We start from the raw sequence: 21,012 nt of genomic DNA on the forward strand, positions 1-21,012 counted from the left end.
TAGAAAAAAGTCTGAAAGGATGCGCAATTGCAAAGGGTAGTTAGCTAGCTTTGGGGATTGGCTTGGGGAGGAGAGACAAGACCGGGGAGAGGTCATGGTGCTTCTGCCTTTTTAAGTGAGCATATACCACTTTGATAGAAAGAGAAGATGTAACATGGAAAGAAAGAATTGTAGCGATTACCCACTTGGATAATATTTATCAATCCTAGATTATAGTAGCTAATAAGAGGTCTGGGAGCTGCTAAAATAAACCCCTGTCATACAGTAGCCCTGGTGGCAACACTAATTCAACTTCGTGCTGCACTTGACCCAAAAGCAGAGCTATTGGTTTTCCCCAGAGTCCAGGACTCAAGCCCAGATCTTGAACCTAGCGTTCTTTCTATCTATATAGATAAATAGATAGATGGCCACCCAAAGACTTTATTATTTGAATTAAAACAAAAAAGCTAGTTTAAAATCAGTGTATTTTACCTGACAGTGCAAATCTGTTAAATGTTGTTACATCATTTAAAGTAGGATGTCCTGTATTACACCTGTCGTGTGTTAGCAGACTTCTGATAGGTTCAGTGCTTTAACCCCAAAACTCCAGTGTTGTAGCCCAATGCTGCTTTTCCTGACTCACACATTCATCTCCGTCTGTCACAGACTGTTGAGAGGCAGCTCTGCTCATTGCTAGCGTGGCTCCTGGGTGACTTGGGTGTTTCGTACCTTCAACCTGATGTCCTGGTGTCCACTTTGCAGATCACCCCTGAGTACCTGCAGAGCGTGTGTGTCCGCCTCTTCAGTAATCAGATGCGGCAGAGTCTGGCGCACAGCGTGGACTTCACGAGGCCTGGGACGGTGAGACTCCTGCTGCTCAGTGTTCAGGGCAGAGGTCATGGTCTGTCCCCCCAAATCTAAAGCATGATATAATGAAAAAAAGGCAGAGTGTGAGAAAATAACATTCAAGAGGCCACATTTCACTGGCCTTTGAGGTCAATGGACTCCAAGAAGGAAATGGCAACTGTTTTTAATATCAGCAGTAGAGTGGACAGCCCAAAGACAGACTCCTGACAACGCTGGGGAGATGGGCATTGTTCTGCCCTTCTGATAGAATGCCGAGGGCTAGGAACAGTTAGCCACAAGTCAGGAAAGGAAGAAAACATTCTCCTTTTAGAATTAAGGGCCATGTTGGAATCTGTATGGTCTAACGAGGGGTTGTTTTTTTACATTTTTTTACTTGAAATAATGGCAAACTTACTGGAAAGTTGCAAACACAGAACAAAGTGCACCGTTCCTTAGACCATTTATACCTAGAATCATTCACTGTTAGCATATTATCTCATTTGTTTGTTTTCTTAATTCTCCCCCGCCACCTTCTCTTTATTCTCTACATGTGGCATGCATGCACACACATATATACATTTTTTTTTCATTTGAGGCTACAGCTCTTTACTCCTAAATATTTCAGTGTGTGTTTCTTAAGAATAGGAATATTTTCTTGCGTAGCTTCCATACAGTTATCAACTTCAGTTAAATTTAACGTGGATATAATATTTTTATCTAGTTTCCTGGACATTTTTCCAATTTTACTAGTTGATGTCCTTGATAGCATTTTCCTCTCTCATCAGGTATTGCATTTAGTTGTCACATCTCTTTAGCTTTCTTTCATCATGAACATTTCCCCAGACTTTCTTTGGCTTTTATGACATTGATGTTACTCAAAATAACGTTCTCTCCAACTTTTTAAAAATAGAACTTTCCTCCTTTTGCAGTTAATGTTTCCTTCTGATTAGATTCAGGTTATGTGTCTCAGGCTAAAACGTTAAATATGTGATGCTGTTGTCCCTCTTGGGATATCGCATCTGAAGGCGTGTGGTGTTAGGGCAAGGCTTCTTATTTTATTTATTTATTTATTTATTTTTTTTACATGGGCAGGCACTGGGAATCGAACCCGGGTCCTCTGGCATGGCAGGCAAGCATTCTTGCCTGCTGAGCCACCGTGGTCCACCCAGGGCAAGGCTTCTTAAGGAGGGCAGTTCACCTTGTCTACCAAGGGATTTTTCAGAGTTCCTGAGCCCATGTTCTTGGAGCTCACCCCAACCTGCTGCCTGGTACCGGCTGGGTAGATGGAGCCCCGTGCGTGGAGTTAGCAAGAAGCTCCCTGTGTGATGCTCAGGCACCCCAGGGGACAGAGCCACAGCTCAACAGAGAGAGCAGGGGCTCTTGAATTTTTAAATATGTCTTTGTACATTAATATTAGAGCCATAATAAGCAGAGACTTTTTTTAGTTTTTTTTTTTTTAATTATACCCTATCTCATTCTCAAGTAGGTTTGAAGGAGCCTATTATAATATGAGAAAATAAAAATATGAGAAATGAGAAAATAAGAAGTAAAAACAAGTAGACATTGTAGTAAAAGGAAAATAAGGGTAGGAAAAATAAAAATAAGTCAGGGCTAAGACAACTACCAAAAATGTATGCCATATATTGCTGTACCACTGGAGGGAGAGGCCACAGTTTTGGCTCTGAGTTTCCTAGCAGCCCATGCAAAAAAGGGAAACATGCAGTTCACACTGCTTAAAAGCAAGAAGTTAATTGGAAGCAGGTGGTCATATAATTTTTATTATGTAATATTGGCTACATACAAAACAATATAAATACTAAGCAAGCCACAAAGCACAATAAAGTAAGCACCCACGAGCCCTCTACATATCTCTCAAAATAGGCCATTTTCAAGGCCTTGACAGTTCTCTATATGCCTTTCAAATTGTTATTTGAGATTTGTTATTAAAGTGTATTACTTTTATAACTTAAAAAACAAGCTTGGTACATTTTTTTTGAAGAGTAAAAGGTCAAATGCCTGATATACACAGTTACCCTGGTATTGTGACTTGAGAATCATCTCTCTCACGAATCTTCAGGGATAGAATGTAGTTAAGTGGTGAAGAGCAAGTGTCTTTGGCCACATCACCATGATCTATACCAGAGTCCTGTAGGACTGTCGCTTGTGTTGGCAGATGGGTGACAAGCTGTGGGTTCTGTGTTTTAGGCTTCAGCCACCATGATTCTAGTAGGGAAACATCTCAGAGAATTGGCCATTTAAAAACTGTCAGCAAAGCACACATAGAATATCTAGTGTTTCACAAAAGTAACTTCCTCGTGGCCTTCCAGAACGAGGCACTTTAGGCCATATCCGTGAGGAGTGGCCTACCCGACTGTCCACTGGAACATTTAACTGTGGGTGAGGAGCTAGAATGGATAGGAGCAGTGGTTAGCCCAGCCGGATTAATGGCTAACAGGACCATTTCTTTCTCCCTCCCACTTATTCTTTAGTTCAGCCAAATACTGTGTTTTCCAGGCGAGTGTTGTAAAATCCTGCTTATACAAGAATCCTGCTCTTTCCTTTTTCTCTAAATGACACCATGATCCAGCATATTTAAAACTGATATCAAGCTGTTAAGGGGCAGTTTGGGGAGGCGGGTAGCACAGCATATCTGATATTTTATCCGGTTAGAAGTTATTAACTTCACCTGTAGAGAGCCTCGTCCTGCTGCCCTTGACCGCTATGGTGAACTTAAGATCAGGTCCAGGCCCTGCCTGAGCCTTGTAAGCTGGGGAAGGGAGGATGAACTATTTTTAGCTTTGCTTATAACCATTTTCTTTCTACTCAGTCATTGGCTTAGAAACAGACAGTAAAAGCTTCAAATAATCTTTTATTGTTCCCAGCAGATTTGTCTGCAGAAAAAATGGATGAAGGTCTTTATAAAAGTATAAAACAATATTGTAGTTGAATAGGCATGTCTAGGGTTGATGTATGATATTGGTCTCAGGAGCTCAGGTTTGTAGCATATGAGGAAGGAAATTAGGATAGAGTTAGATTAGCTGTCTAGTGAGTGATCTGGTAGGATTTTAGGATTTAGAGGAAGGTTGCTTTTTAATTATTTAAGGAAATAAATTCTCTAGGTCCAGACAGAAAGCCCTCAGTTTTGAGGTCAATAGGTGGACCCAGATCAGCCTCCTTTTTAGAGTGGTCCTTGAACAGCTCTTCCCCAGGGGCTCTATTGAGCTTAGATGTTACATTTAATTGGATTATATAAAGGAACTTGGCTAGGCCCCTACCAGAAAACTGCTGGTTTCTATAAAGGTTAATGCGTTAGATACTGGGTTTTAAATCTGGCTCTGAACAAGAATCTGGCCTTCTGCAACAAACCCCATTCACTGTTGAAAGTTCAAGGGGGCCCCATAAATAGTACCCTCCTTTTCTGCTGAGTTCTGTACAAAATGAAAAATAGGACAAGAGAATAATGAAAAAGGAGCTGAAATATCGCCATTAATACTGATTAAACTTATATTAGAGAAAGTGGATTTTATTTTTAGGTAGGTAGTTTTGCTAATTTTGAACCCCCAAATCAAACACACATACCATATCCAGTCATGGGCTGCTCTCCCCGCCCAAGTGCAGGGGCAGCAGCAGGGAACAGATACATCCTTTCTGGGCAGCTCCTTGCCAGGAGAAAAGGAGAGAAAGGGCAGGGCGATGTGTGCCCAGTACTGCTCTCACACTCACAATCCAGTAAGTCACCCCCTCCATGCGAGGATGGGAGTTTGGGGATTGAGGATCCCAGTGGGGGTGCCCTACAGAAAAGAAAATACCAGGAGTGAGGAAGAATTGGATTTCAGCCCTCGCCTAGTTTGTGCCCAGATAACTTCCAAAACGCTGCACGAGTTACCCAGCAGGAGGTCAGATTCAGGTTCCCCTAAAAGATTTCTGAGGGAGACAGAGAGAAACCTTGCAGGTGACCTTTTCCACTTGTATCATGCATGCTGCCTACCCAGCCCTAGGAGTGTCACTCCATGGGCCTTACCAATCAGGCTCCACGAAGTTAGAGCCCATTTTTTGCTGGGACATGAGATAAATCTGATTTTATATTATGAGCAACCTAGTGAGAAGAAGTAAGAGGAGAAATTTCTTCCTCAGGGCATAGGAGGTAGTTTCTTTGTTTTCTAGGAGTACACAAGTGACACAAGGATATATGTTATCTACAAATCATATAACAGCTTAGCAGTAAATGGAGCAAACATGAACCCCTTCCCTCCATCACTCTCCTCCCTATACGTAAACTTCTTGCCTGTGTTTCATAAGCATCCTTCTAGACCTTTTAAATGTGTGTATACACTCATAGACACACACACATAATTAAGATTTTGTTATATTCTGCAATTGTTAAGTCAATTCTGACTTAAAATGCACGTTTAAGGATCTTCTGTGTCCTTTTAGTGTATTTATGTTTGCCTTATGTTTTAGAGTTTTGATTTGAGCACATTATGGTGCATTTATCCATTCCCTCTATTAGGCATTTAGTGGGCTTTTGGTTTTTTGCTATTTCTAAGGATACAGCACCTGTCATTGTGCAGTAGTATTTTGAAAGTGCCTTGGTCTTTCTTTCTCTATTTAGCCCACTGTTTGCACTGGGCAAAAGAGACTGCAGAGAAGCTCCAAGAAAGGGGTGCTGTGAGTGAAAGGGGGAATGACCCCTTTCCCCGGTATCCACCCTGAGGGAAGGAGTGGGTAGAGGGAGGGGCATACTCTCAAGGTGGGAGTCCCAAGCACAACCCAGAGTGTGTAGCAGCACCTCTGGGTTGGGGATCCTTTGGGTAGTGAAGTCTCCACTTAAATGCATTCGTTTTTGGAAAAGCCACCCATTTGGGAATTCCCTTCCCTTTCTTTGAATGTGGGCCACGTTGGAAATAAAAGTTAAAATACTGATAGCAACTAAATATGCTAAAGGCACAGGACATGTGAATCTTAGAAGGCATCTACTACCAAAGTCAACCATCTTTGTTAATAGTAAAAGCATGCAGGCTTGGGGGCTTGTCACCCTTTCCCGGGGTTGCTGTGGCATGGTGCTACTGAGGAAGACTCCTGCCGAACTTTCCAGCGGCATAGGCTGTAACTTGGCCCTCAATCCTCCCTTATGTGACTGACTGTATCTCTCTGTCTGACTGTCCTTCACCTGTCCGTCCACCTATCAGTTGTGGGTTTACAGAGCAATCAGGCATAAAATGCAGGGTTCACAAATACCACCTTATTATTAACACCTTCAATGGTGTTAGTTTGTTACATTTGTTACAGTTGATGAAGGCATTTTTATGATTGTACTCTTAACTATAGTCCGTTGTTTGTGATGTGCAGTTCCATGCATAGATTTCTTTTTTAACTTTATTCTTTTACCGTATATACAACCTAACATTTCCCTTAATAACCACATTCGAATCTGTAATTCAGTACTGTTAATTCTGTTCACAAAATTGTGCTACTATCAGCACTATCCATTACCAAGCCTTTCCGTTTATCTCAAATAGAAACTCTGGGGTTTTAAGTCCTAAATGTGATTTTCTTAAGTCCTGGTGAAAGGCCTGACCTTTTCACAGGCCACCACTGCATTTAAGGCAGTCCTTTCAGGCCTGGCCTGCCTGTAAGCTGAAGAACTGCACACCCAGCTCCGCTCTTCGAATGCCTCTCTTATGCCAACACCAGTCCTGTACCTGAACCAAATCTTATAAGTGAGGATTAAGCACCTCTGTTATTTCTGCCCATTGCTATAGCCCAGTTGGCTAAGGGGGACTGCACCATCAGCGCAGTGCTTTCCACTGAGTCCCCAACCCAGATTTTCTGCCCTTCTCCTGAGCATCTCACAGAGGCATGTCACATTTTCTATGTCATCTTTTCCTCCAAACTTGGGCTTTCCCTCCTTATTTCCTGGCTCTACTAGTGGCACCCCAGGGAAAATCCTGAGCAGCATCTTGGCTCTTCCTTCTCCTTTATCCATATGTTCTAGCCAGTCTTCAGGCTTGGCAAAAGCATCCAGACCTCAGGCCTCCTCCCCCCTGCCCCATCTCAGTTGCTTTGGGCTCTAACTACCTCTGTCCTGGATTAAGGAAACGTTCCTAACTGGTCTTAGCCCAAGTCCTCACCTTCTCTGTGGTTCTTTCACATAGGAGCGAGAGCAAGTGACTCTTCTGACGGTATCTGCTTATTTATGTCTATATATGTCTTTATTATACCGTCCATGTACCAGGAAGGATCTAGGTATCTTACAGGGATCTGGCTGATCTTGTTATCCCCTTACTTAATACCTGTCATTGCTTTCAGGTAGAATGGAAAGTCCACCCGCAGTCCATGACCCCCTGTGGTCTGCATCCCCCTTCTTCTCCAAGTTCTGTTCTGGCCACCAGCTCTGTAAACCCCAAGAAGCTCCAGGTGAGCCAGCCCCTGGCGCTTGCCTGCACCTTAGCCAGCCTCAATCTTATCAGGGCCCCCCGGGCCCCAGGGGGTGAAACAGGCCTGAGAAGGGTCCCCAGGGGAGTCACGGAGCCGAGGCACTCCCGCTCCTCCTACTCCATCCTTGGTGGCATTCCCAAACAGTAACCTCGCTTTCCATTCCAGTCTTCCCTCCTTCCTGTGCCACCATGCATTTTCATTTTGTGCATGTGCCCCTTCTGGTCGTGAGTTGGCACCCTTCTTGATACTGTGCAATTTTCACAGTATCAAGAAAATTGACACTGTTTTTCAGTTTCAATGAAAACATTGGTTCTCATGTTTTTGGTTCTCCCTCTTCAGTTGCCTAGTCTGGCCCTGGTCCCCTGGTGAGGTAGATTTCCTCCTTTGTCCTACGTGGTGATTTGGTCTATCCTAGATAATCATTCCCTTTGTGGTCTCTCCTTGCTCTTCTTGTAGTGAGAGTCCCCTGTGTGCAGGGCAGGGAGAAGAGATACGGCAAACGGGGCATCTCGGGAGTCTTACCGGACCCAAATGGTACCTTCCTGTCACTGGGGGCACAGGAGCCGCTACCGTGTCAAGGCTCATCCATTTCTTTCTGACCTTTGCTGGATCTCTGGGCTGCCCACACCTGTTGCCATCTTACTGCTTGTATTGTACCTGCAGAGCAGTGCTCTGCAAAGTGCCTAGAAGCACTAAGCCCACAGGGCTTCCCTTCTCTTAATTCAATGAGTTTGAGAACTGCTGTATTCTGAGGTTCTCCACTCACCATAGCACACTAAAGACCCTTGAGAAGTCCAGCAGTAGAGGCCTGTTGACCTTTGTTTAACATGGCAAATCTTCCAGGGGTTTTGACTGAGCAGCTTTTTTCTTTATGTTACACCTAACACCAGTTACTCAGGACACTTGTTTTTTTTTTTTTTTTTTTTTTTTTAGGGGGAGCGTAGGGGAAGGGCCGCATGCGGGGAGGGGGCAGTGTGCAGGGAGGGGAGAGCGTAGGGGAGGGGCAGTGTGCAGGGAGGGGGGAGCGTAGGGGAGGGGCAGTGTGCAGGGAGGGGGGAGCGTAGGGGAGGGGCAGTGTGCAGGGAAGGGGGAGCATAGGGGAGGGGCAGCATGCGGGGAGGGGACAGTGTGCGGGGAGGGGGGAGCGTAGGGGAGGGGCAGTGTGCAGGGAGTGGGGAGCGTAGGGGAGGGGCAGCATGTGGGGAGGGGTCAGTGTTTTGTTTTGTTTTTACAAAGGGTATTTATTAGATTACAAGTTTACAGTTCTGAGCCCATGAAAATGTCCAAATTAAAGCATCAACAAGCAGATACTTTCACTCAAGAAAGGCTGGTCCCATTCAAGATTTCTCTGTCACATGAAAAGGCACTTGGTGACGTCTGCTGGCCCTTTACTCCCGGGTTCATTGCTTTCAGCTCTGCGTTCCAGTAGCCTCCTCTTTGAGCTTCTGTCTGTCTCCAAGTATCTCCAAATGTCCATGTCTCGGACATGTCCATCTCTCTGTCCTATGTTGGCTCTCTCAGCTCCTGTGAGTCCTTGTTTACATCTCCTGGGGGATTTCTGTCTTTTCTTAGCATCCATGGCTGAGCTTTCTCCACAATGTTTCTTTCTCTTCCCAGGCTTGTTCTCTGCCACTCTGTTGTAGATGTGTCCTTACCATGCATATACAGAAGCACAGAAGCTGCTGACACTGACAGCTGAGGGTGGCCATGCAGAGGCTAAGTTGTTACCTCACTCTAGAACCTACCAGTTTAGAATTTTAAAAATCTAGTACAAAACCAAGGTAGATAAACAGTACCTCAGAGAAGCCTCCTACCTGTTAAAGTATTATTAACCCTTCCACCTAAAGGGCAAGGGCAGGAGGTTTATCAGATGTCTGTATTAAGGTAAACTTCAAGTTAATGTAAACCAGAACCCAGTACTTCTCAATTCCAGCCACCTCTGAGAGGAGGAGCTCATGGCTGACAGGTGGGAGGAGGAAGAAGTTGTGTGGACTTCCTATGGATGCTCATGGGCAGTCACACCTGCTGCCGTTGTCCTCACTGGCCTTTCTAGAGACACACTTCCTTGCAAATCGTGGATGCAATGAGAGACTTTGTGTCATTTAATTTGTCTCAGAGGAGATTTTTTGAATATCTGCTCTGTCCCAGAGTGCTTCTCAGTTATATAGAAAGATAAGTAACAAAGAAATCAAACCTCTGTCCAGCACAGGTTTTCTCAACCTCGGCTATTATCATTTTAGTCTGGATAATCCATTGTGAGGCCGACCTGGGCATTGTAGGATGCAATGAGAAGCATCCCACCTCTGGATGCTAGGAGTGCTCCCCACTCCCAACCACACTCCAGTTGTGATACCCAAAATCCAGACATTGCTAAATGTCCCCTGGTGGTCAAAATCGCCTCAGGTTGAGAATCACTAGGGGAAAGGGAAATACGGACAGATAGCCCACTCTGAAAATTCTGCTATATACAGAAGGCAGTGGAAGCTGGGGAAAACTGGGGCTTGCCTGCGCTCCAGGAAGGTGAAAGGGGAGGGTGTTGCTGGAATGGTTTCACCCCACACAGACTGAGCTGAGTCAGGATGAGGAGTTGGGATAAGGGAGGAATGATTGTGGGGCAGGGCACAGCATGGCCAGTGGGTGGGGGGGTACTGCAGGCCAGTGTTACTGGAGCATCAGGTGTGTGTGTGTGTGTGTGTGTGTGTGTGTGTGTAACTGGCTGAAAGGTAGGTGGGCAGGGACACTAAGGGCGAGGGGCACTGGGCCAGCTTGCAACGAGGACAGAAGCAGACCTAACTTTTGTGAAGATCGCCTGGGCCAAGTGTGGAAGGAGGGTTGGAGGTGGAGCCCCCAGAGCTGTGTAGGGGAGCCGGACGCATGTGGGCTTTGGGGCCCGACTGCCTGCTTCCTCATCTGGAAGTGGAGATGCCAGTGGCTGTAATGAGTTAATAATATGAAGTACCTAGAACAGTGTGCCAGGTCCATAGTAAACACATGGGGAATGTTAACAATTACTGTCGATTGTCACTATTAGGAGGTACAGGAGAAGGATGAAGGTCTGGATGATGTCACTCGGGTGGAGGTTGGAGAAAGTGGCCCTCATGAGAGATTTAGGGGCAGAATCAATAATTTGGGAGATGAAGAGGATGAGGGAACAAGTATTAACTGATCTTCATGATAGTCCCCTGATGTAGGGACTGTCCCTGCCACCATTTTGCAGATGAAGAAACTGAGTCACTTCGTTATTGATTTTCTTGGTTATTGATTCTCCCCCACTGGATTGCACACCCCCTGAAGAGGACAGCATTTGCTTTGCTCACTCATGTGTCGCCCGCGCCTAGCGAAACCTGTGGATAGTGAGTGCGCGCTTCAGGTACTACGTGCTGCATGAATGAATGACCGCAGACTCCTTCTCTTCCTGGGGGAACATGGAGCCCTTCTTCCTACTTCTCACTGCCACCTGTTTTTTTAAACGATTGGGTACTAATGCCTCAATAGTGTTTGTCTAGTATACCGTCTCTTCTCACGAAAAAGTCTATTATCTCTTCTTTTTAGTTTTACTTCCTCACAGAGCCTAGAGAATGAAATAGATTTCGCAAAAGATAGTATTTTAAAAGATAGAAAACATTTTTTAACTGTGAAAGAAGGGGGGTTGTCACTGCATTAGCTTCCTAATAATAACAATACTGTAATCATTAACATTTTATTTATAGAAATATGAATAGCCAATATCAATAAATTTCAGATATTTTTAGGTATGTATTATTTAGATATTTTAGTATGCCCATGTCCTTATTTGACTCATGAAATATTATCTTCTTGATTTCCTTAATGTGTTAGATGAATAATTTAAATGATGTTTCAAACTTCTTTTCTGAAATCTTCACTATTTAAGTCAATAAGAGAGATAGGTAATTCCATTAACTTAAGGAATTTAAAAACATAAACACCATTTAAAAAGTAGAGTGTGATGTCTCCAAGGTGAGAAACCGTGTTCTTGGTATTACAGAGAGAAGCAGTTAATAGGGTGATTAGCCAGGGCAATTTATTTAGTACTTCAGTCAAGGATTCTGGAGCGCCCCCTTCTGAAAGTCCATCTTCAGCCATTCAACAATTTGTGTATATCCAGGCATTGTACTGAGTGCTGGGCACGCAAAAGTAACCTATCTCTGATGAAGGAGAAAGAGACAGAAATAATTGCAAAGTAATCACATTTCAACAGAAGTACGGATCTTGTTTCCTTTGGGAGCTGTGATGACGGAGGGAATGGAGTACTGCTGCCTGCAGACCTCAGGAAAGGCTCTACAGAAGGCAGCGATTCCGTTTCCTTCCAAATCAACCAAACAACAGAATCCCCTTGGTTCCCGTTATAAAAGTCACTCATATAATATAAAATAAAATAGAAAGAGGAAAAATTTTAAACCACCTATAATTCCATCACTCCATTTGGTGTGCAGCTTTTTAGTCTTTGGTCTATGTGTAAAATGATTTTAAAGTTTACAAGGAAGGATAAATAGAATGGCCAAAAAGTGTTTGAAAAACTAGTTAATGAAGGTGCTCTCTTGCCTTACCTGGTATAAACTTCCTTAAATAAACTGACTATTGTCTGAACAGGGTGTTTATTGACTTGGGAATAAACAGGTCTTAGACCACAGTTGAGCTTCTCAGATTTTAATTTTCAGACATGTCTCTGCAGAGCTGGTTAAAATGCAGATTCTCTCTCCAGAGGTGTGGGCCGGGACCCCAGATTCTGGTGCCACTGCTGTTGGTCTGAGGAGCACACTTTGAGCAGCAAGAGACTAGAAGGTCCAAAACTAGATCTGAGGATGTACATGAACCTGACAGACAATGAAAATGGTATTTTAATTCAGTGGGAAAGGGATAGTTTAATTCTGGGTCATAAAGTCACAGTTTTCAGGGGGAATATGTAAAGCAGCTGCTGTCAGACTGTAGAATGTGGGGAACAGGACCTGGTGATTACATTTTTTCTGCCTCAGCATCAAATTCAATTTTTTTTTTTTGAATTTAAAGGAAGAACGAAACAAAGGGGATGGGAGAAGGGAAACTGTGTAACTGTGTGAAACACTTCCTGGTGGAATTGGGCTGCCAGGTGGTGATTGATGATTTATTTGGGGCCAGCATCTTCGGATATCTGTGCACAAGAAAACTCACACCACTAAGAAAAATATATTAGCATCAATTCCAGAAGGACTAACTACCTAAGTGCAAAAAGTAAAACTATTTATTGTTAGAGGAAATGAGAGACTATGTGTACGTATGCCTCACAGCCATACCCTGCCTTCTTTTTTTTTCCTGATTTTATTATCTTTATTGTAAAAACAACATACAAATTTACAAACATTGTTGACATCCAGACATTCCTTACATGGTGTACAATCAGTGGCTCACTATATTATCACATAGTTGTGTATTCATCACCATGATCATTTATTTGAACATTTGCACCACTCCAGCAAAAGAAATAAAAAAGAAAAAACTCATGCATACCATACCCCTCACTCCTCTTTCTCACTGACCTACTAGTATTTCAATTTACTCAATTTATTTTAACCTTTGTTCCCCTTATTATTTTATTTTTTAAATTTATTTTATTTATTAAATGTATCAACATACAAACACAAACATTTTTACCATATGATCTTTCCATTCTACATATATAATCAGTAATTCACAATAGCATCACATAGTTGTATAATCATCATTGTGATCATTTCTTAGAACATTTGTGTCAATTCAGAAAAAGAAATAAAAAGATAACAGAAAAAAATTCATACATACCATACCCCTTGCCCCTCCCTTTCATTGGTCACTAGCATTTCAATCTACAAAATTTATTTTAACATTTGTTCCCCTAATATTTATTTATTTTAATCCATATGTTTTACTCATCTTTCCATAAGGTAGATAAAAGAAGCATCAGACACAAGGTTTTCACAGTCACACAGTCACACTGCGAAAGCTACATCATTATACAGTTATCTTCACGAAACATGGCTGCTGGACACAGCTCTACATTTTCAGGCAGTTCCCTCCATCCTCTCCACTACATCTTGACTAACAAGGTGATATCTATTTAATGCTTAAGAATAACCTCCAGAATAACCTCTCGACTCTGTTTGGAATCTCTCAGCTGTTGATACTTTATTTTGTCTCATTTCTCTCTTCCCCTTTTCTGTCAAGATTTCCTCAACCCCTTGGTGCTGAGTCCCAGCTCATTCCAGGATTTCTGTCCCACGTTGTCAGGAAGGTCCACACCCATGGGAGTCATGTCCCACGTAGAGAGGGGGAGGGCAGTGATTTTGCTTGCCGTGTTGGCTGATACCCTGCCTTCTTAACCATGAAAACAGTTTTATATCATGTAAGGCATCCAAAGCCAGGTCAGAAAACAAACAACTGTGAACAAATAGTGGTCAACACCACTAAAGTTTATGTTTGAAAAATTAACACAGTAATGAGATAGGTAGGGGGGTTTTTTGTTTGTTTTTTTTAATCCATTGAATTGACAAAAATTTCAGTCATCTAACCAGTACTGATGACGTTGCTGGGAATCTGACAATTGTTACCAAATTTTTAAAACTCACGTACCCATCGATCCAGAGGAACCACTCTTGGGAGTACTGCCCACAGAGCTAAAGGTAAGTGCCATTGTGTGAACAAGCTTTTGAACAAGGCTTTTTGGTTTTGTTGGGATTTCAAATACCCTAAACAAAAGAGAATTGTAAAATGAGTCCCTTATATGTGTATCACCCAGCTTCAGCAATCAGCAGCTGTTTGGCCATCTCGGGTCATCTCTCCCACTCTTCTTATGTATTTTTCTCCCAGGGTTTTTTTGGTTTTGTTTTTGTTTTTTAAAACCGGCTGCAAACATATAATTTCACCTGTAAATACCTCAATATATATATCTCTGCCTAAGGGCTTTAAAAAATAAAAGCAAAAAAAAGCCCCATCACCAAATCAAGTAGAATATCACTAATTCCTTAATATCAGCTACTATCTAGTCCATATTCAAATCCCCCTTATCACCTCACAGTGTCTTTGTACAGTTGTGGCCGTGAGTGGGTGCACAGCAGCAGCACTTGCTGCCTTCGGGTGAAAACAGGCCTGCCTTCTCCTCCTCTACCTGTTTGATCTCACACTCCCTGGCTGGCCAGGGACCTGGGCCATGTCCCTCCAGGAGTGAGGGAGACTGTTCATGTTTCCTTTAGACACCCCTAGAGGGTGGGACTTGGTAAAAAAAAATGCATGTGCTGTTTTTATATACTTTAAGAGAAAATCTTAAAACACAAGATAATACAATGATTCATATAATGCCTTCTACTGAGCAGCTGTGAGTGCCTCTGGGAATTTGGGTGGAGAGAACCCACCTCTTTTTCTAAGGTATTGCTTCAAGTGGAGTATCAACAAATCCATTGTGGCAGCTTGTGAAATGTGTCAGTGGTATGTTACTTACCTTTGGTTTGACTGTTAATTTTTAAATCATATATGATTATGGTTAGGGAATCCTGAGGGATTAAAAGCTTTTCAGATCTGTTGTGGAGAGCTGTTTATAGTGATTGAGTAGTAAGGCAAATAAATGTTTAACATGGCCTTTTTTCTCTGTTCCGCCCCAGGCTTCAACCATGTTAAGAGCCTCCCTGGCACCTGGGTAAGTAACTGCTCTTTTAACTTTTAACTGAAATAATTTCAGAGTTGCAAAACTAGTATAAAGAATTCCCATAATACCCTTCACCCAGATTCCCCAGTGTTAACATTTTACGTAAGTTATCTTTGATTATGTAAGTACAGTTATCAAAAATCAGAAAATTAACACTGATCCAGTATTACCATTCAGCCTGCATGCAGCCCTTATTTACTTTTTACCAATTGTTCTTTCATGTCTCTGCTCTAGCACCAAATCCAGGATCACACATTGATTTAGTTGACATGTCTTCAGTTTCTTTTCATTTAAAACATTTCCTCAGTCTGTCTTTGTCTTTGTCTTTGATAACTGTGAAGCTTTTGAAGAATACTGGCCAGTTATTTACAATTGGAATTTTTTTAAAAAGGTCTATTAATTTTTAAGCTCACAGTAGTATCTATCACCAAAAAAAAAAAAAAAAAAAAATCAAAATGATTAATTTGCACATGTGTGTGCTTACTGCTGATGTATAAAATGGAAGACCTCTGCCCCTAGGAGTGACTGAGATCTCATTGGTTGCCCTCTTTGCTGGGCCTTTCTTCTGGTCCTTCTAGAAGCTCATTTTGTCTTATAAAAACTAGCAGTTAAAAATGAGCATGTAATTTTCCCCCTTCCTATGGAGATAACTTGTGCTTATTATAGAAAATTTGCATGCTATAAAAACATATGAAGAGGAAAATTTAAATGACCTCAAATCCTATCTCCTTGAGATAACCACTGTTTTCTCAGTTGCCATTCCACCCTTAAAAATAAACAAAAGCCTACGTCTTTAGTCTTTTCACCAAACTCTTTGTGACTCTCTTTTAATATTATACCGTGTCCTTCTTTTGTTCTTTATCTTGGCAGAATCATGTTTTTGTGGGGGATTTTTGTTTTACTTTTTTACCTTTGAAATAATTGTCGACTCTTAGGAGATTGCAAAAATGATACATGGAGTCCTGTGAACCCTTCCGCTCCGTCCCCCAGTGGTGATTCTAGTACACTGTCAAATTGAGGAAATTAGCGTGGACACAATATTACTAGCCCAGCCACAGCCCTGATTCCATTTTCATCAGAGCATTCCATTCTCCTTTTATTCAACAAGTCTATGCTTGGGCTAGTGACAAGCAATCTGGGGCAGTTCCCTTTGTTTCTGGCAGACCAAAGGTCAGTTCTTGGTCCATCCCTAGCCACACTGAGAAGGTCTCTGATCAGACACCTCTTGTGATTGAAGCCTGGCTCCCCCTGAGGCTTTTCTTGGAAAACCTCCTGCAGGAGGTTTGCAGATTGTCCTACCACCGGATGCCCTCCACTACTTCCTGACCATGCCCTCTCTCTCTCTTACCACTTACCTTTATCTCTCCTTTCCTTTCCCCCCAGTCCTGTACCTCAGGCTTGAGTGGCTCAGTGGCTTCAGGTTTTGAGGTAGACTACTTGGGGCCTGAAGATATTAGTAGTCTTTGGGCTTCCCTCTGAGTTCCAAAGAGAACTTTGATGGAAAGGTTATCAGCCTCCAAGGTGGTTTCTTCCCCACCATGTGGAGAAGAATGTGGCCTTGACTTAGATGTGCTGGCTTCTAAACATTTAGGCAGAGACTCCTTGTTTTAGGAAAAATGTGTATAAAACCCTGGTACATACAACAGAGAAGGCAGAGCTGAGCTGGTGGAGGCTGGAAAGGGGAGCCTGGGTTAGGAGTGCAGAGCCAAACCTGGGCCTGCTGGTCGATTCTGCGAAAGCAGTTGTCAATCTCATGCCATGATACTCAGGAGGCATTAAGAGTACACCCTTTTCTTTCCCTTTGAACTTGCATTGCCGAATAGGAAATCGAAGGATGTCCCATTACTCCCCTCCCTGGATTATGAGAAACTGAAGAAGGATTTGATTTTTGGGAGTGATCGCCTGAAAGCCTTCTTGTTACAGGCACTGCGCTGGGTAGGTACCTTTCCCTTAAAGTTAAAAAAACCTGTCTACTTTGCTTGTATTTTCAATCCAATGTACTAAAAATCTTTCTTCCTGCGGTCTCCTGACACCAGAACTAAAAGATAAAAGAAAACAAAGTGGCTTCTGAAGGTAGTGTTGGCCTCTTTTTGAAAATCTGTTCATTGACATCACAGTTGCCATTTGCCCTCATTCAGTAACTTGACAAGTACAGTTTCAAGGCCTAGGACCCTGCTTCTGTCAGCCGGGGCATTTGCTGATGGTAAGCCACACTCACAACCTAGCAGTCCATGAGGCAGAGCTTATAGTCAAGCTCAGGGTGCAACAGCAGCTTCCTCCTTTGCCCAGACCTCAGCATTCATGGGTTCTCACACAGCCACATCTGGCAAAAGTCAAGGATAAAAACTTGTTAACAAGTTGTTAAAGGAAATTAAGCTCAGTCTAAACTATTACTTTTCTCCCTCACCTTCAGATTGATCACAGTTTAAGCCAGCAGTTCTAAGCTTTTTGGTCTCAGACCCCTTTATACTCTCAAAACTTCTAGAGGACCCCAAAGAGCTTTTGTTTAGTGAATTATACCTACAATATTAACTGTATTAGAAATTGAAACTGAGAAAATCGTAAGTACATGTTTAAAAATTCATTTAAAATGAACAATAATAAACCATGTTAACATGCTTTTAAATGAAAATAATTATATTTTCTAAACCAAAAAGAAATTAGTGAGAAGAGTGGCTTTGGCTTACATTTTTGCATAATTCTTTATTGTCTACTAATGGAAGATAGCTGGATTCTCATATCTGCTTCTGTGTTTGTCACAGTGTCACACTTCATGTAGCCTTTGAGAGATTGAACATGAAAAAAACAAATCACATTGCAGTATTATTAGGAAAATGATTTTTACTTCATTTTACTTGGTCCTGGAAGGGTTTTGAGGATCCCCTCCCCCACCCCCAGCATTCCCTAGACCACACTTTGAGAATGGCTGGACTAAGCCAATACTAGTTGACACTTTAACTGAACAGTCCAATCTAACTCACTCTGTATTAGTGTCAAACCCCTCTGTGGATCCCTGGATTCCAGGGTATATTGGCATCAAAATACCCTTGAGTGCAGTGGTAGAATTCTCGCCTTTCACGTGGGAGACCTGGATTTGATTCCTGGACCATAAACACACACCCCCAACAAAAAATGACTTTGAGTGATCCCCCTCTTGCCGCTTTTGTAGTCTGGCAGTGCTTCCTGGAATGTAGTCCAGAAAAATCCTCTCAGAATGCATCCAGGATCAACAGAAAAGTGTGATGTTGGCCATAGGCTTGTTTGGGTAGGGTCGGGTGACTGGAGTAGGGTCAGGTGACTGGAGGGGCCCTCTACTAGTTCTCTGCTCAAGTCATCAAGCTCAGCTTCAGGTTGGCTTATGGTTGCCCACTTAGTGCTTCCCATCAGTCCATGCTGCTCCTGAGCCTCCTGGGGAGGCAGGGTTTCCCTGGCTGAGGGAATAACATTTTCTCAGAATCACCAGGAATATAAACAGGTTTCTTATGGTTTTGTCTGTGTTCCTCTGTAGTGCCCCCACTCCTGCCCCTTCCCCTCCACCCCCGTCCAGCAACCTCACCCCAGTCCCCTGCCCCTCTATCACAGCCCAACACCCTTGCCCAGTCTCAGTGTACTCAACAGATGGAACTTGGCCTTGTCCACCCTCCTTTCATAGGGTCTTCTCTTATAGGCCTTTCCTCCTTGGTCCTGGTAGGTGAGGGTCTGTGATTGATGCCTGCCCCAGGAGGCCTCCGTCTTCCTTCCAGCCCCAGAGTGGCTGCTGCTCTTGCTTGTCCTCTTTCCCATGTTAGGAACCTTGGTCTTCTTTCACGTCCAGCAATCCTCAGCCAGAAGGAGGACCTGCAGCCTAAGGGGTTTTTTATCTAATATGGTTGTCCCAAAAGAACAGGGCCTTTTGCTCACTTTAGTTGTGTGGCTCTCTCATCTCCTAACCCATACTTTACACACCCAGGTGCACATGCTCCCCATGCACAATTTTTCTTCTAACCCTATGGATGGTCCATAAATTCTTATAGTGACACAAAGTCTTAGAGCTTCTCAAAATCTACAGAGTTCTCCACAATTACCCCCTCCCCACCAACACATACTATGTTGGTTTATAGGTATCTCTAGGAGAAAGTCTAAATTGTGCTTTGGCATCATTGAAATACCTCCACAGTCAGCCCTCTCTCCAGCCTGCATTTGTATCCTTCCTGAGCTGGACTACTCTTCCCCAGCCACCCTCACTCATACTCCTCTGGACCTGCTAATAGTCTGCTCTTCCTTCAGGGCCCAGCTCTTGAGCCCCTTCCTCCAAAAATCCTCTCCCTCATCTTCACACACAAAAAACAGGTAGACATTGACTCCAGCATCCCCTTCATCACCCATCGAAAGCACAGCAACTCCATTTCTTGTTGATTGGTTGGCTGATTAACTTGCTCCCTCTCAGCTGGGTATTATTTCTTTCATTTGGTTAAATGTGTAGTTATTGGAACCACCATTTAAAACATACTTGCTAAAGGAAAACTTTTCTCCATGTTAAAACTTTGGTTTTGTAACTTTGGTTTTCCTCCACTCCAGCGCTTGACCACTTCACATCCTGGAGAGCAGAGGGAGACTGTCCTGCAAGCCTACATCAGCAACGACCTCTTGGATTGTCACAGCAACAATCAGGTGGGCCTGAGCCCAGGCCAGGCTAAAGCTTTCATTTCTTGGGACTGATCCTACCACATGGGGCTGCTTTCATTTCTAAGTATATTTCCAGCAGAGCAGCCATATGTTAGCTAGTGAGGGCTGCTGTTCTGCCTGGACACTGGCCCACCTTTCACTTCTAGTCAAGAGCCCTAAACAAGTTTGAGCTGTCTGGTTCAACTCTAGAGGTCTTTTCTGCTATTTTTTCTTTTTCTCAACTTTCTCACTAGACCTACTCCATTGCTTACGACAAGTCCTGAGTTAGGATGGGCAACATAGGTAGGATTGTTAATACTTCTCACTGGGCCTTCTGTAAATGTTTGTATATAGCTTTGAGCCAGATTGGTATAATGATGTAGTAGAAAAGGTATGGGATTTGGAGTGAGCCAAGCCTAATTTCAAATCTCCACTCTACCGCTTATTAGCAGATCATCTTAAGCCAATTACTCAATATCAGGGAGCTTCACCATCCATGAAAAGGAGCTCTCACCTAATTCAGGAGGTTGGTTAGATGATTATAGGCACTTATGTATGGAAAGTACTGAGTCAGTGCCCAGCTCACAGTGGTCAACCCATGCTACCTACTTTCTCTCCCCCCTTCCTTACCTCATCTGCACCAAATTTGACTAGAGAGGAATTGGGTCTGGGTCTTGAGCATGCCACGTATAAAGAAATGCAGCATTTCATTATTTCAGTTGAATTTGTATCCAAAATGCTCTAAATACTCTAGCTCCCTATTGTCAAGCTTTGCCATGTCCGCATGGAATGGAGTATCAATATCTGATAGAGCTGCCAGCATGAACACCCTCTTCAACACAAACTTTGGTTTGTTCCTTTCAGCTCTCTGAGTTGAACCTCCTGTTTCCATTATCCTGTTTCATCATCTTTCTTAAATTACTCTTTCAATTTTCTAGAGCATGTTCACTGGTTAGTAACTTCTAGGGAAAGGATGCATGGGAAATACATTTTGGAGGCCATGTATAAAGACATTATATCCAAAAAATGTCTTTATTCTTCATATAGATTCCTGGGTTGTAAATAATTTTCCTTCAGGGTTTTAAGGACCTTGTTCCATTGTCTTTTAGCTTCCAGAGTTGTGTTTGAGAAGTCCATAGCCGTTCTGATCCCTGATCTTTTGTTTATGATCTGTTTCTTTTTTCCCTCTCTAAAAGCATGTTGAATCTTCTGTTTATCACCAGCATTAGAAAGCTTCCCATTGCTGTCCTTTATGAAAGTGTATTTCAATCCATTGTTGTCAGCAGTTTGACTTGCCACAATCAGGCAACTTCAGTTCCTGGAAGTTTTCTTGAGTTATTTTGCTGATGATTCCTTCCCTTCTGTTTTCTCTGTATGGAATATTGGACCTCCTGAACAGATTCCTACTTCTCTTATTTTTTCTCTCAATTTTC

General features: G+C 42.9%; 1 protein-coding gene across 2 annotated transcripts in view; it reads left to right on the top strand.

Annotated features, from left to right (window-relative positions):
- Window positions 1–21,012, top strand: part of ARMC9 (armadillo repeat containing 9) — a 161,924-nt gene that overhangs the window by 63,609 nt on the left and 77,303 nt on the right. For both annotated transcript variants that reach the window (XM_077155412.1, XM_077155413.1), the window contains 4 exons: window positions 742–840; window positions 14,892–14,926; window positions 16,759–16,870; window positions 19,493–19,585. In XM_077155412.1, coding sequence (XP_077011527.1) covers window positions 742–840; window positions 14,892–14,926; window positions 16,759–16,870; window positions 19,493–19,585 — 339 coding nt within the window. The remainder of the gene's footprint in view (window positions 1–741; window positions 841–14,891; window positions 14,927–16,758; window positions 16,871–19,492; window positions 19,586–21,012) is intronic.

Source organism: Tamandua tetradactyla, chromosome 3 (genome assembly GCF_023851605.1).
Source record: "Tamandua tetradactyla isolate mTamTet1 chromosome 3, mTamTet1.pri, whole genome shotgun sequence".
NCBI classification, from domain to species: Eukaryota; Metazoa; Chordata; class Mammalia; order Pilosa; family Myrmecophagidae; genus Tamandua; species Tamandua tetradactyla.